This window comes from Tupaia chinensis, unplaced genomic scaffold (assembly GCF_000334495.1).
Source record: "Tupaia chinensis unplaced genomic scaffold, TupChi_1.0 Scaffold000054_1, whole genome shotgun sequence".
Classification (NCBI taxonomy): domain Eukaryota; kingdom Metazoa; phylum Chordata; class Mammalia; order Scandentia; family Tupaiidae; genus Tupaia; species Tupaia belangeri.
In genome coordinates, this window is record NW_006159512.1 from 4477477 (window position 1) to 4494574 (window position 17098).

Sequence of the window (17098 nt, forward strand, 5' to 3'; positions counted from 1 at the left end):
TAATGATACCTAAACCTCCTCATCTCCTCCCTGACTGGTAAGTGAGGAAACATGTTCTACCACTTTCTTCTCTGTTGAATAGAACTTAGACAAGGAATAATTCTAGAAATCATCTGTGTTCAACTTTGGAGTATATTACTGTTTAGATTGTTTTCTTTCTAATTTCGGTTTAATTTAAACTATTCTAAACATATCCAGAAGGATTTTCTGAGGTGGAGAGCCTGGATTTTAGAAGAGGCCTGCCTGACATTTGGAATTTCTACAGAACAGTTGCCTAAATGCAAATAGCTAAAACTTGATGGGGACCAGCAGGTGGTGTGGTAGTTAAGGTGCTGGACACTCCCACATGGTCGACCGTGGTTCAAGTCCTAGATCTGGTGACTTGCTTTCTCACTTTCCTTTTCTTTCTCTCACTCTCTGTGTCTCTCTGGTCAAATTAAAATAAATGAATGAATAAATTAAAAAAAAAAACTTGCTTATAATTGTGAAACTCTTAGCAAGGTGTTTGGAGTACTCGTGAGAGAGTAAACTTATGGGTAATAGCTCAAGAACATAACCTCATTCTTTAATTATATAATACTCCCTATTTTGTTTTTCTTTAGGCAATTAATTGCTCATTTGCAAGTTTTCTCTAAATTTTCAAATCCACGGGCCTTATACCTCGAGCCCAAGTTATATGAGTTATATCTTCAGGTAAGTAAAATAAATTCTTACACTGTAGTTCCTTGTACCATTTTTTTTTTTAATGCCAAAGTAACATTTAGTTTTCAAGTTGTTAAATAGGACCCTGTCTACCTTTTAAAATACTAAACTTCTTATTAGTAGATGTACTTTCCATTAACTTGAGAAATAATTTTTGACATCACTAATTGATTTCGAAGGCATTCTGGTTGACTAAATACTGATCACTGTATGAACAGTGAGAATAGCAAAGCATGGATTATGAGAATTAGCTTTTGGGAGGGAATAGGGTTGTTCCAAAAATAACTGGACATTGTTTTCCTTCTAGTTAAGTCAACCTTCAAAGTAGTAGAATTTCAGATCTACTCGACCGAGTGAAAACAGACCGTGGGAATAATAGTCTCGTGCAGCCCTAATGTATTCTGAATTCCAGAAATGGCTATAGAAAAAATATGTGGGATGCGGGTATCAAGAGGTTATTTCCATTCTTTTCTTTGTCCTTACGCTATTTATCCTCCTTTACCTCCAGAAAAATGTAAGGCTGTTGTCAGGAATCAGCTTTAATACTTGTCTTAAAACTTAAAACTTAGGAAGTCTAATTTGGCAAATTTACCTAAGTAAATTGCTAACTCGTGCTGTATGTATATGTGACTTCATTGATTTATTCAATAAAATATCGTTCTTAGCTGTTGCTACACCAAGATCAAACAGTGCAAAAGATAACCTTGGATTGTATAATGACTTATAAACATCCTCATATCCTCCCTTACCGGTAAGTTACTTGAAACTAAAGATGCTATTTGATTGATTTTGATTTTTATCTTTCTGCCTAATAAGATCTCCTTCTAAAGTATTCTTGAAGGCCTGGGAAATCTCCCTCTGTTCTAAGGTAATCAAAATGTCTTTTCCAGGCAAGAAATGAAAACTAGAACTATATTTGTTAATGGTTCTATATAGATAATAAAGGAGAAAGAGAATATTAACCTTTAAATGTGTGTTGTAAAGGTTATATCATTTTTCTCTTCTTGCCTATATAGTGCCATAAAATCTTATTTATTTAAGGAACCATAATCTCTCTTGAGAACTGAAGAAAGCTCTTGTATCATGCTCATTTAAACAGCTGAATTATTGACTAAAGCTAATCCATTTTACCTTTTGAAATTTGGAAACTTGTCATTTGGAAGATATTTTTGTGAGGATTTCATTTACGGATCTTAGTCAAAATATGAACTATATATTAGTTCTTACTACTTTATACATATATTTCTCTACTCTTGGATTTTTAAACAGTTCTATTGACTAAGTGATGATCTGTGCTATATTCTTTTCAAAGGGAAAATTTACAAAGATTGCTTGAAGACAGAAGCTTCAAGGAAGAGATTGTGCATTTTAGCATTTCAGAAGATAATACCGTAGTGAAAACAGCCCACCGAGCAGACCTGTTTCCTATTCTGATGAGGTATTGGTATTTTTTAAAAACTATTATTTTGAAAAATTAATCACAAACACAATTTTAATAGTATAGTATTATGATTCCTTAGCAGCTTTAATGGAATATTTTATTTTTTCTTTGATTTTTTTTTTATTTTTTTTTCACTATAGTGCACGTGCGTTCACCAGACAGAGAGAGACATAGAGACAGAAAGCGAGAAATCACCCCCCAGGGGGGATGGTCACGCCGCAATCCCTTCTCCTCCATTCTCCTCTCGGGATCTTGGGCATGCACGCACACGTGCCCGGCGTGAGTTTTCAGCCACCAGGTCCAGGACGTGAACTGCGGTCGACTACATGGGAGTCCAGCGACATAGCCATTACGCTAACTGCTGGTTCCCTTCTTTGATTATTTTTTAAAAAATGGATTTTTTCTTTTAAATTAGTAGAGGGCACATATGCTTGCCAGAGAAAGAGATACAGAGACATAAGGCATCCCCCAATGGGGTGTGGTCATTGCTACAAACCCTTCTCTAACGCTAAAATCTGCATATACACGTGCCTGGCATGTTTTCCTATCCATAGGGGCCAAGATTCAAACCACAGTCAGCCACGTGGACTCTGACTCCATGAACCATGAGGTTGTGGGGCCAACCCTAATTGAACCTTTCAAAGATATCAAATTTATCATGGGGATTAATTTAGAATATGTTGTTCTTAACATGAACAAAGATCTTACTATGATATTATTTTAATGATAATGTTAAAATTAAATCCAGTATTTACCTAAGATTTTTGTTGAGATATAGTAGAAATAACAATAATTCATCCCAGTGTCTATAAATATCATGTGATACAGAGTGATACTACAGTTTTATAAAATGATGGAACATAAAATTATCCACAATCAATGCAAAGATCATGTCTACTGGATATTTAAAAAAAAAAAAAAAAGAAACTTGAGTAGTTTACCAGACTTAGAATGATAGAGACTGAAAATTCATGGGACCAGGATTTGACAGACCTTTGCTTGCTATCCAGCCCTGACTACATTATGTAATTATATAAGCTAGGAGAAGGCTTTTTTTCTTTTTCTTTTTTTTTTTTTTTTAACCATAGGGCATGCACATTAGCCAGAGAGAGAGAAAAAACATCCCCCAAAGCGGATGCCCATGCCACAGTCCCTTCTCTGTTCCTCTTAGGACTTTGGGCATGCTCACATACTTGCCCAGCATGATTTTTCAAGCTGCTGGGTCCAGGAGACTCGAACCATAGTCAGCCATGTGGGAATCCAACTGAACCGGGACAAACCTTTTAGATCCATTGGACTTGAGTTCCCTTAACAGAAGCTGGAACAGTTATATTCTGGGGCTTCTGCCACCTCTGATCTAATAGCTCTATTTGATCTCATTTGTCACCAACTCTAAGAAGTTTGCTATCAAAGATACATAATGACTGACTATAAAAAAAAAGTTTACTATCGTAGGCATTAACATATATGACTGACTGGTTGGATGTATTAAAATATAATTATTGGTGGAGTGAAGATCAGCACAGATATAAATTAGAAATTATCCATGTATTCAGAAATTATCACTGTGAACTTTATGATCTGTGAAAACAGTAAATAGTAAACATCAGTCATACTAATAGCCTCTTTACAGATCTCTTAAAAAAAAACAGGGGCTGGGGCCAGTAGATGGCATGGTGGTTGAGAGCAGTGGACTTCCACATGGCTGACCATGGTTCAAGCCCTGGACCCGGCGGCTTGCTTTCACACTTCCGTCTCTTTCTCTCTGTTCCTATCTGGTCAAATTAAAATAAAATAAATAGAAAAGTTAAATAAAAATAACTCTTTAAAGAAAATAATAAAAAGGCAGGGACTAGTCAGTGGCATGGTGGTTAAGGAGCTAGACTCCCATATGGCTGGCCATGAGTCAAGTCCCAGACCTGGTGGCTTGAGAGTCATGCCAGGTACATGTGCATGCATGCCCCACATCCCAGAGGATAACAGAAGAGATTGTGGTCTGGCCATCCCTCCTGGGGGGATGATTTCTCACTTTCCCTCTCTCTCTCTCTCTGGCAAGTGCACGCATCCTATGGCAAAAACGTAAAGAAAAAAAAAGAAGCAGCAGCAGTTGTTTTTATGAAGTCCAAGAATAGTTAAATATAATCAACCAAAAATCATCTGAACACACACAGTTTTTAAAAACAAAATGTTGATCATACTGTATAATACGCCCTAATAATAATAATTTCCTTGATTAGACCTAATCTTTGACTTGCCTCTTTGTTTTCTTTCTCCCACAAAGAGGAGAAAAAAATAGTGGCCTTTGTCTGCTATTTCCTTCTTCCTCCCTTCTTTAGCCTTGTTTTTTTGGTTTTTTTGTTTGTTTGTTTTGTTTTGTTTTGTTTTGTTTAATTTCTCTAAATTTCTTTGTTAGATATCTAATTTCTGGCTTCAGTTTTCCTTGTTTTATCTCCATTTAAACCTGTTAAGTTGCTCTTCTGACCCTTAAACAGAACAACTATGTTTTATAGAATTTATGTGCAAACAAATAATATTCTTTTGACTTTTCAGAATTTTGTATGGCCGAATGAAGAATAAGACTGGAAATAAAACTCAAGGGAAATCCGCTTCAGGAACTCGCACAGCCATTGTCCTGCGGTTCCTTGCTGGGACCCAACCTGAGGAGATCCAGATATTCTTAGATCTGCTGTTTGAACCTGTGAAGCACTTCAAGAATGGTAGCTGTCAACACCCTGTCACTCTAAATGCTGTCTGAATGCTGAAGACTTGTACTGGCTTAGGCTAGGTTTCCTCTGCTCCTGGACATCTTACTCATTTTAAGCTTTTTTTTTTTTTTTGACATATTTTTTTGGTGAGAGAGAGAAATAGACATCCCAATAGGATTTTTATGCCATGATCCACCTGGTCTCCGCCGGCTCATATTATAGGCACTCATATGTACCCAGCACATTCAAAGGAGGTCCGGGAACATGTTCCAGACCTTTTCCATGTCAGTCCAGTTTCCGTATCATGTACCACCGCCTGGCTGCTCATTTAAACTTTGATTAAAGTAGGTGAAGCTCACAGCTGACCCTGGAGATTATCAGCACCCAACAAACCCCTGATTAAAGAAGGTGTAATTATTTTGTTGTAACTTTAGGTCATTTGAAAAATGGCTAGTACTTACTTATATGTAAAGTAGGAGCTTCTTCTAAGAAATGTAATTCATGCTGCAAAATCAACCCTAAATGTGTTGGCATTTATCAGTTCATTGAGTCATTCATCTATAGAGTAATGACGTTGAATAACAACTTCTATGCCCTATGTACTCTGCTATATTGAAAATAAAAAAGGGAGTATTTACAGTTGGCCCGTAACCTCACAGTCTATATGCAGTCGAGGTAATAATGCATGCAATGAGCTGTAATGCTCTGTGGGATGTCCTATCATATGTAGCATTAGTAATTATTACTAATGATAATATGTAGCATTTATTGTGTGCTTACTTTATGGGAGACATTATGTCAGATCCACTTTCAGACAACTCAGTATAACTAATCTATACTACAACCAACTACATGAACTATTATTACTTAAGTGACCCTATTGTACCAATGAGGAAACTGGGATGTGATGAGATGAGTATTTTACCTGTGGACACTCGGCTGGAAAGTGGTAGAATTAGGATTCAAACCGAGATCTTTCTGACCATAAAACTTGTGCTTCAGTCCCATGATACTTTAATGTTTAGCTGGATATAGTTTTTTTGTTTGTTTGTTTGTTTTTTGTTTTTTGTTTTTTTTAGGGATGCTATATTACATTTGTTTTATATTTTCTAATCTTTTTCTGTGATAATAGGATCAGCTATTACATAGGGTTACATTCAGTTTAATATTATTGTATGAGGAAGATTGGCTCTGATGGTTCTAGAGCTTTTCATTCTTTGCAATATCCCACTTACAGGAGGGTAGATAATAATGATCCTCTTACAGATGGGCCATTCAGCTGAACGAAGCAGTGTGCTCATCATCTCACGTGAGATGGTTTGAAATTAAGTTTAAGCAACAGCAAATTCAGATCTTTTACATAAATTCTGAAATCAACATAGCAGCTATTTATGACTGTTGTTTTACTTATCCATCAGGTTCTATAGGAGAAATAAAACCTTGATTCTCAGCCTTCAAGGAGCTTATCTGCTGTTGTCTGCCACACTCAGCATAGGGCAGCGTTGTCTGCTGCACTCAGCGTAGGGCAGTGGAAGCTGACTGAGAAAAATGTATGGAAAGTTGCCAGATGCAATAAAATAACAGAGTTTCAGAAACAGTGTAAAGAGGATGAGAATTGGCCTTAGAAATTTAGTTCTGCCACATTTCTTATTCTCTCGTATTCTCTTTTCCTCATTTATGAAGTAAGAATAGTAAAACCTGCCTTACCTAGCATACTGAATATTTGGTAAGAATTAGAAGGAAATAATTGATGAGAAAAATGCATTGTCAGGACCAGCAGATGGCATAGTGGCTACGTTGCTGAACTCCCATGTAGTCAACTGCTGTTCGAGTCCCGGACCTGGTGGCTTAAACTCACACCAGGCGCATGTGCATGCATGCCCACCCAAGATCCCAAGAGGAAAATGGAGGAGAAGGGATTGCAGTGTGGCCATCCCCCTGGGGGGCAATTTCACACTTCCTGGCTTTCTGTCTGTTTCTATCTTTCTGGCGAGTGCACATGTCCTATAGCAAAAACCTCTCCCAAAAAAAAAAAAAAAAAAGGCATTGTCATCTGTAAATCATTTATAGCAAAAGAACATACTGTATTGAGAGAAATTGAAAAGAAGCCAGAATTACAAATAGTAACTAACTAATGTTTCATTTTACATGAAACCTTTTCCTTTTTGTCTCGCCAGGAGAATGCCATTCTGCAGTCATTCAAGCAGTAGAACATTTGGATTTATCTAAAGTTCTTCCTTTGGGTCGTCAGCATGGTGTCTTGAATAGCCTTGAAATAGTATTGAAGAACATTAGTCACCTGATCAGTGCATATTTACCAAAGATTTTGCAAATTCTGCTCTGTATGACAGCAACTGCATCACGTATCCTTGACCAACGAGAACAGGTGAGAGATTTCCTGTGGGCTCCATGTTCTCAGGGCAATGAATCTGTGATTTACTAACATCCTTCCAGGTTAAAGTCTTTTGTATAATCTTTTGAAAATGTCTCCTTAAATCAATCTTTCATGTAATAGAAATCTTTATTCCAGATATTTTTCAAGACTAGATTATGCAAATTGCATCAAGCGTATTAACAGGAAGTGGAATGGTAGAGAGTGGATTACTTCTATATACTTCTCAGAAACTCAAGTCAGAGGTGCTTAAACTGACATTTTTTAGATTTTAATTTCAAGAGCCTAGACATGTAGAGTATCTTCTAACTCTCATTTCACAGTTACCATCATTCTTGTAATTTTGAAACAGAGTAGACCGAAGTTCTTTAAGAAGTTAATGATTGAGGGGCCTGCAAATGGTGCAGTCGTTAAGGTACTAGACTCCTATATGGCCATCCATGGTTTGAATCCTGAACCTGGTGGCTTGAAAATCACACTGGGTGTATGTCTGTGTATGCATGCCCAAAGTCCTAAGAGGAGAGGAGGACAAGGGATTGCAACCTGGACATCTTCCCGGATGGTGACTTGTCACTTTCCTTCTTACTGACTGACTGTCTCTCTCTCTTTTCCCATGAGTGTATTGCCCTATGGAAAAAGAAAAGCTTTAAAAAAATAAATGATTGCCTACAATAAGTGCAATCTTTTGCGTAGAGATAAGCAGGAAGATTGGATAAGACAAGCCAGATGGCCAGCTGCCAGGAGGTGCTCAGTAAATATTTTCTGAATTGTATTCAAGACAATATATTTATGTTCTGTTGACACGACTGTGGAGACATGAATGCAGTCTTTGCAGCTTAGAGAAACAATCCATACTGTCTTTATAGACTGATTTCGTTACTTAAAGGTATAGCCTCAGATTTCTGCTGTTGACTCTCAGTTAATGACAAATAGACACAGTTGCATTTAGCTCAGATTTATTTCATTTGATTTATGATCACACCTGGTGAACTGCCTCTCAGATATGTTCATGTTAAGTAAAAATTAGTAGCCAAAATTTTAGGCTGTTTTGGGGGACTATTTGTGGATATAAATCTGCTTTAGTGATGAAATAATATTCTCTGATTTCCAAGATCTAGAGATTTAGAACACACCTATTTTGGTAGCTACCTTTGTTTTCCTCATACTTCCACTTACTCCTTCAGTAAGTATTTATTGATCCCGTATGCTATACCAGGCACTGTTCTGAGCACTGGAAACAGAGCAGGGAGCAAAGCAAACACAAAGTTCTGTCCATTTATGTCCATTTATTTACCCAATAAGTACTTACTGAGCACCTCCTATGCATAGCCAGACTTTGTTGCAAGTGGGGAATGAGACATGGAAGGACTCAGTATCATGGGAAGAAAAGTAATAAAAAAAATACCAGTCCTTAGAATAATGTCAGCTGGTGCTAATTTTTTTGTTCTTGTTGTTGTTTTTTGGGAGAGGTTTTTGCTATAGGGCATGTGAGCTCGCCAGAAAGACAGAGAGAGACAGAGAGACAGAAAGCAAGAAATCACCCCCCAGTGGGAATGGCCACACCACACTCCCTTCTCTTCCATTCTCCTTTCAGGATCTTGGGCACACATGCACATGTACTTGGTGTGAGTTTAAGCCACCAGGTTCGGGACTCGAACCATAGTCGACTACATGGGAGTCCAGTGACATAGCCATTATGCCAACTGCTGGTCCCCAGCTGGTGCTAAGTTCTGAGAGAACAGTGAAATGAGATCCCTATGTAGGTCTCAGATCTTCATTATCTGTGCAGCGCTCCCCTTTCCAGTCCTCTGCCCTGTGAATTCTAGCTGCTTTGGCTTCTCTAGGCTGCCCAGTGCTTATCTCAGTATCCCTGGAACCCGCCTGACCCCTTCCTTCCTTTGCTAAGGCATGAACACACTACATGCTGTAAGCTGGGGAAATTGTAGGGCTTATTTCAGTTTCTTCTCTTTGCCAGGGCTTCTGGGCCTCTGCTGCTTAATATCCTATGTCTGAAAATTTTAATATGTTTTGTTCAGTCTTTTAGTTGGTAAAGAGAGGAGAGTAAATCCAGTCCCTCTTACACCATCTTAGCTGGAAGGAGAAAAATCATCAGAAAGGAGCAGGAGGAACGGCTCTGAGACCAGCACAGGGCTGGGAATAGCTCACATTCCCAACAGCCAGAGTAGAAACCTTGTCGTACATGTGACACCAGGTAATCTTCGTAAGGGTATTGCCTCAGTAGAAGAGCCATGTTAGCCTTAGAGCAAAGGCTGTTCTGGACCTATCTCACGAAACATAAAGAGATAAAACTTTTCTGAGGTAAATTAACTGCATTTCAGAGCCAAACTTGAGAACTTTTAAGTAATTTTAATGAAAATAAAATTTACAGTGTTTGACATCTTGTTGAATATTACCAGACATGCAAAGGAAGAAGAAAATTTTACCCATGATAAGAACAAAAACCAGTCGGGACCAGCAGTTAGCGTAAGGGCTATGTCGCTGGACTCCCACATAGTCAACCGCGGTTTGTGTCCCGGACCCGGTGGCTTAAAACTCACACTGGACGCGTGTGCGTGCGTGCCCAAGAACCCAAGAGGAGAACGGAGGAGAAGGGATTGCGGCGTGGCCATCCCGCCTGGGGGGTGATTTCTCGCTTTCTGTCTCTCTGTCTGTCTCTCTCTGTCTGGCGAGCGCACGCGCCCTATAGCAAACACCTCTCCCAAAAAAGAAAAAAAAAAAGAAAAATCAGTCAATAGAAGCAGATCCAGAAATGATACAGATGAGATAAAAAAAATTAGACAAGGATGTTAAACCACCTATTAAAAATGCACTTTATGAATCGGAGAAAGTAGAAACAAGCCTGAGCTTGTGAAGGAGAGCCATGGAAAATGTGAGAACTTAGCATAAGATGAGGGAATATGGTATAGCAGAGTGGGGGTAGATGAAGTGCTCCTTCTACTAGTGTGGTCAGGGTCCTCTCTAAGCAGGTGGTATTTGGGTGGTCAAGGTCCTCTAGAGAGGTGGTATTTGGGCTTAAACCTACCCAGCCATGGAATAAATACTTCAGTCAGTGAAAATGCCTAGTGCAAAGTCCCTGAAATGGGAACAGGCTCTCTACGCTCTTAAAACAAACAAAGGTAAGATGACCAGAGCACAGTGAGCAGGAACGGTTGTGTAAGATGAGGGTCAAGAGGTAAGTAGGGGACCAACAGCGTAATGGCTATGTTGCTGGACTCCCATGTTCGAGTCCTGGACCTGGTGGCTTAAACTCATGCCGGGTGCGTGTGCGTGCATGTCCAAGATCCCGAGAGGAGAGTGGAGGAGAAGGATTTGCGGCATGGCCATCCCCCCTGGGGGGCTGATTTCTCACTTTCTGTCTCTCTGTTTCTCTCTTTCTGGCGAGTGTTCGTGCCCTATAGCAAAAACCTCTTAGGAAAAAAAAAGAGGTAAGTAGGGTGGGTTCTCAAGGACCTTGCAGGCTGTGATGAGCTGGAATTACTTCTGAGTTTACTGAGAAGCTGCTGTGAGGCTTGAAGCAGGGTAGTGGTGAGGACTATAATTTTTTTTAACTTTTTAAAATAATTATTTATTCACTTAATTTAATTTGTTATTGTTCTTTTTAATTTGGTCAGAGAGAGAGAGCGAGAAAGTGAGAAAACAAGCTGCCAGGTCCAGGACACAAACTAACCATGGTCGGCCATAGGGGAGTCTATGGCCTTAACCACTAAACCACCTGCTGGCTGGCCCTAAGGACTGTAATTTTTAAAATAATTGCCTTAGTTGCTTTATGGAAGAGACCTGTGGGAGGCCAAGAGTAGAAGCCAAAAAGAAGTCTTAGGAAATTCTTAGGAGCTTAGGAATCGTAGGAAGAATTATATGAGAATTTTATGCCTTGCTGCAAGTGATAATAACTTTATCTGTATTTGCATATAGTGAGTCATGAAAGGTGAGAGGTGTTATAAAGCCTGTATAAGCCCTTTGAATTTTCAGTTAACTTGGAAGTTACTCAGTAATGCAGTCTTACTCCAAGTCAGCAATCAGTGGCTTGGAGGATCATTGATGCAATTTCACAGTCCATTAGTTAGTGAGGTGTTAAGCTTGTTGACAGATGTGATGAGCAGCCTTCTTTTTCTTTTTTAATTCTTAGACAAGTCCAAGAAATTCCTTTAAGTGCCATATGAATTATTGCATAGTAATTTTGCCTAAGTGAGTTAAAGTTCTACTTTTAAATGTTTCAGTTCGGTTATACATTTACTTTTATATGTCTTTCGTGCCCTTCAGAGAACTAACACTGAAACAGGTCTTGTGAAGGTTGTTGTTGGCTTTGTGTTGGTAGGATTTTTTTGTTTTTATTTTTTGTACAATTTAAGCAAATAGAGTGTTATTGTTTTTTGAGAGGTTTTTGCTATAGGCCGCGTGCACTCGCCAGAAAGATAGAGACAGACTGAGAGAAAGCGAGAAATCACCCCCTGGGCAGGATGACCACGCTGCAATCCCTTCTCCATTCTCCTCTCAGGATCTTGGGCATGCATGCACATGTGCCCGACATGAGTTTAAGCCACCGGGTCCGGGAATCAAACTGCGGTCGGCTACATGGGAGTCCAGCAACATAGCCATTATACCAACTGCTGGTCCCAAATAAGGTAACTTGTAAACATACATCAACTCAGTCATATTGGCCTCCCCTAGGAATTATAGTCTACAATGGCTTGTTTCCAGGGTTTTTTTTCCCCCTTTTAGAGAGAGAGAATTTTGCTATAGGGCATATGTGTTTGCCAGAGAGACAGAAATGAGAAATCACACCTCAGGGCAAATGGCCATGCCTCAACCCCTTCTCCTCCATTCTCTTCTCTGGATTTTGGGCACACACACACACACACACACCCAGTGTGAGTTTTAAGCCGCCAGGTCTAGGACTTGAACTGCAGTCAACTACATGACAGTCCAGTGACATATCTATCTGCTTTTCCACCAGGGTTTTTTCCTCTGGTTCGTTCAACAGTTGCTGAGTAAACCAAGCAGCTGGCACTATAATAGTTATAAAAATGATTACAGAGCCTTCAGATCCTACCCAAGGAGGATGGAGTAGGAGTTTTGTCGTATTTTATATGATGTTTGCTACAGCTTTATAATGTTCCAGATGATCGCGATGCCATGTTTTTTTTTTCAAAAATCAGTGATAGTTTTTGAAGGGACCAGCAGTTAGCGTAATGGCTATGTCGCTGGACTCCCATGTAGTCGACCGTGGTTCACGTCCCGGACCCGGTGGCTTAAACTCACACCGGGCGCGTGTGCGTGCGTGCCCAAGATCCCGAGAGGAGAGTGGAGGAGAGGGGATTGCGGCGTGGCCATCCCCCCTGGGGGGTGATTTCCTGCTTTCTGTCTCTCTGTCTCTCTCTGTCTGTCTGGCAAGCGCACACGCCCTATAGCAAAAACCTCTCAAAAAAAAAAAAAATCAGTGATAGTTTTTTATCTTTCACTAAACATGGTACAGCTGACAATGAAAATCCTGCTCATAGAATCAAAGCAGAACAGCATGGCTTGGAAGCCTGTCACCTTGTGCTTACCTATCATTCCCTTTCTCTGTAAACTGCATGAGATAACTAGCTAGAAGTAGATGGTAAGAAAGACAGCATGGTTCTTCAGGCTTGCACAGCCAATTAATGGCATCTTTGTTCATGTTCACTTCAATTTAAAATGGATTATTTCACACTCAGGTACCTCTGTTGGTCAGAGTGTCAGATTTCATGATACATAACTTCCCTATTTTCTTCATGATATCTTGGCAGTAAGACTTGATATTCACTGGAAGAGAGCATTTGTGTCTTTACATTTCAGGATGGCTTTTCAAGTCGATCTATGTAATTAAGGTCATATGTAAAAATAAGTTGTCTCTATGTATCTAAAGCCCACAGTGTATTAACCAAGTGGGAAAACAATTGGGGCTTGACCCTTTCCCCATCCTTTTTTTTTTTTTTTAAGAGAGATTTTTGCTGTAAGGTACGGGCACTCACTGGAGAAACAAAGAGAGACAGACAGAAAGTGAGAAATCACCCCCTGGTTGGATGGCCATGCCGCAGTCACTTCTCCAGGCTTCTCTAGGGATTTGGGGCATTCGCACACATGTGCCTGGCATGAGTTTTAAGCCTCCAGATCCGGGACTTAAACCGGAGTCAACTATGTTGGAGACCAGCAACATAACCATTACACCATCTGCTAGTCCCTGATTTTTACAGCATTCTGTACTTAGAAGAAATCTGAGGCCTTTGTCTCTCCTTTGCCTGGCCTAAACCTTTTGATCTTTAATGTGTCCTGGAAATGTCTCTTTTCCATGAATCTTCACTCTCTTCAAATGTATAGAAGTTCCTTCTCTAGTGGATATCTTTGGCATTTTCAGTCTCTCACATACATTTAATAATTTGGCCTTCAATAAGACTTTCAGTTGACATCGGGGCTGTGTCTGGCCGTTGGACTATTGCTTGGGAACTCAGTACCTTGTTCTACTCTGAGCTGAACAAATAGGATGCATATCTGTGACTTTTATAACTTATAGGGAAGGCGAGGCCAGTGGAAGTAACAATGTCTGTTATAAGACAACATTCAGGGACCAACAGATAGCGTAATGGTTATGTCTCTGAACTCCCTCATGGCTGACTGCGGTTCGAGTCCCAGACCCGGAGGCTTGAAACTCAGGCTGGGCACATGTGCGTGTGTGCCCAAAGTCCCAAGAGAAGAATGAAAGAGAAGAGATTGTGGCAATATAAGAATGAAAGAGAAGAGATTTTGTCGTGGCCATCACCCCTGTGGAGGGGTGATTTCTCATGTTCTGTCTCTCTCTCTTTCTGTCCCCCTGGAGAGCACAGGTGTCCTATAGCAAAAATCTCTTTTAAAAAAGGAAAGGAAAGGGAAGGTTCACTATTAATTCAACTCCACTCCAGTCTTGGTTCCTCTAAACAGACACATCTTATTTTTTTCCTAATTGTATTTCCTTTGATACAGTGGTGTGTGTGTGTGTGTGTGCACATGTGTGCATGCTCACATACAAATAAAATATATTTTCCATAGTTTGATTCTTTCACCTCAAATCTTACTGCACAAAGTATTTCACCATATGGAAAGATAATAAATTTTTTATTTTGCTATAGGGTGCATGTACTCACCAGAGAGAGAGAGACAGAGAAAGAAGGAAAGTGAGAAATCACCCCCTCAGTAGGCATGACCATGCTACAGTTGCTTCTCCTCCATTCTCCTCTCGGGATTTTGGGCACACATGCACAATGCCCGGCGTGTTTTTCAGGCTGCTGGGTCCATGACTTGAAGCGTGGAGTCAGCCATGTGGGATCCGGTGCCTTAGCCACCACGACAGCTGCTGGCCCCATGTTTTTAATTAAGGACAACTGTTAGGATTTTGATGGACAGTCAAATTCATCTGTTTTTCCTGTGAGAGAAACAGAAAGAAAAAAACCCTACAGGGATTTGATGCTGCAGCCCAATCCCTGTCTCAGCCAGCCCCAGAAGGTGGATATGTGGGTTCTCCATGTGCTCGGTAAGTTCTCTGGAGTGGGAATTCAGAACTCTCCCAGGTGCATCAGCCTCCTAGAACACTGAGTTTTACTTGTGTGCCACTGTCCAGCTGCACCATTTGATTTTTTGTAACTCTCTGCTTTTCTTTCTTGTTCAATAAAAGATATGGCTTGCTTAGTTGATATTCCTTGTAACTCAAAGTCAACAGGTTTGATAACAGAATTTCTGCTCAGATTCTTAGCCATGTAAGTAAGAGTGTTCTCTGAGGAGTCAGTAATGAAAAACTATATATATATATGATGTATTTATATATATATATAAATATGTATTTATATATATATATATGATGTGGTTTTTTTTTAAATAGAAGATCTTTGTTTTACAGATACAACTAAGGTTTATTAACCCACTAAAAAACTTAAGACGTCTTGGAATCAAAATGATAACTGATATCTTTCTGGACTGGGAATCCTATCAGTTCAGAGCAGAAGAAATCGATGCTGTGTTTCATGGTGCAGTTTGGCCCCAGGTAAACCTCGATTTCTACATTCTGCCCAGACACCTTCAGTTTATTCTTTTGTTCGTTTGCCAGCATAGTCTGTTCACCACAGTTCACCATAGTTCAGATGTGAACCCATGTCCTAGTCTTTTATGTTGAGCCTTTATTTTTGAATGTTTTTAGAGCACTTTTCCTTGCCCCACTGTCACCTGAGGCCCAGGAGTTTATTTCTGCAGTACCAGGGCACTTGGACTTCCAGCTGGTTGGAATGTGATAGTCCCCCGTAAGCACAACCTTCCTAGCACCTCCCGGAACATTACCTCTAGCTTTTGACAAGAGCGAGGGCACGTACATGGGTGTTTTTGTCATCTATTTCCTTGTTTGATTTCTCTGGTTATAACCACTTGGTGGTGATAACTGGTGTAGGTATAGCTAAGAAGACTCTAGGAGAGACTTGACTTTAGGAAACAGTTTTAACTGCTTGAACCATCAGTCATTCCTATTTAAAACCTAGAATATTTGGTTCCTTTCAACAGACTAGCACTTCTATGTACGGAGTTTGCCATTTTTCTTGTAGAGATATTATTTTAATCCCTTCGTGTTTTTCCTCAGTCTGCCCTTTAAATGTTAATCTCTTGTTCCTTGGTCTTTTCATCCCCTGGTGTGGTTTTCATGCTTGTTCTTTTTGGTTTTTATTTCTATGATTCTGTACATGCTTTTATTTGGTGTTCTGTTTTTATTTTGTCTCCTAGATCAGCAGGCTTGGATCTGAGAGTCAGTATTCGCCTACTCCTCTGCTGAAACTAATTAGTGTCTGGAGTAGAAATGCAAGGTATAAGCTTTTTTAAAAAAATCCTTTGGAAAGGGCAACATTTTAGGTCTAACAGTGGTGGCATAGGCTGCTCAGATACTGTGTTCTACCGCCCACGACTACATGGGTTTGATTCCCAGTCGCACCTAAAAACCAGGCACAGTGATATGCACCTGTAACCCCAGTGACTTAGGGAAGTTAAAGCAGGAAGATCATAACATAGTGAGATCCTATCTCTGGGGAAAGAAATAAAAACCAGCAATGTTGTATAATAATTTCTTCAAAACTAACCTAGAGAATGACTAATATAACGTATGGTCTTTCCATTCAGTGAGCTACTTTAGATCCAGTTAGAGAAAAGGCAGCTAAGTAAAAAAATGGAAAGATCTTGATCCAGCAGGTGGTGGGTGATGGTTAAAGCTTTGGATCCCACATGTCCAACTCCGTGGTTCAAGTCTTGGACCTGGCAGTCTGAAAAACATACCAGACGTGTGTGTGTGTGTGTGTGTGTGTCTGTGTCTCCAAAATACCTAGAGGAAAATAGAGGAGAAGGGATTGCAACATGGCCACCTCCCTAAGGGGTGGTTTCTCAGTTTGCCTCTCTCTCTGGCAAGTGCTTGTGTCCTATGCCTATGTACACCCATAAATACCCATATATATGCCTATATATATATATATATATATATATGAAGGAAAGATCTCAGAATACTAGTGTGATTCACGTAGAATACTTTTAGGTGTGTGTAGCTAAATACAAAATATTTAGAAGGATACATGAAAAACTGCTAGTAATCTTATCATAAGCATGTGGAGTTTTGGATGGACCAGAGTGGAGGAAGGAGACTTCATGATACATCTCTTGGAGTGTTTCAACTATTTAGAATAATATAGGGAAAGTAATAGCGTACATTTTAATGTAAATCAAAATGGTACAGTATATATTACATTACGACTTAAATACTCTTGTGATTTTTAGTTTGAGTAAATGTAAAGATTAGAAGTATTAAAATTAATTGTTTTTTTT

General features: G+C 39.6%; 1 protein-coding gene across 2 annotated transcripts in view; it reads left to right on the forward strand.

The window, feature by feature from the left end:
• The window catches only part of UTP20 (UTP20 small subunit processome component), a 131729-nt gene that overhangs the window by 52738 nt on the left and 61893 nt on the right, over nucleotides 1-17098 (forward strand). For both annotated transcript variants that reach the window (XM_014591769.2, XM_006141387.3), the window contains exons 23-29: nucleotides 603-693; nucleotides 1368-1453; nucleotides 2015-2140; nucleotides 4694-4860; nucleotides 7026-7234; nucleotides 15150-15293; nucleotides 16016-16095. In XM_014591769.2, coding sequence (XP_014447255.1) covers nucleotides 603-693; nucleotides 1368-1453; nucleotides 2015-2140; nucleotides 4694-4860; nucleotides 7026-7234; nucleotides 15150-15293; nucleotides 16016-16095 — 903 coding nt within the window. The remainder of the gene's footprint in view (nucleotides 1-602; nucleotides 694-1367; nucleotides 1454-2014; nucleotides 2141-4693; nucleotides 4861-7025; nucleotides 7235-15149; nucleotides 15294-16015; nucleotides 16096-17098) is intronic.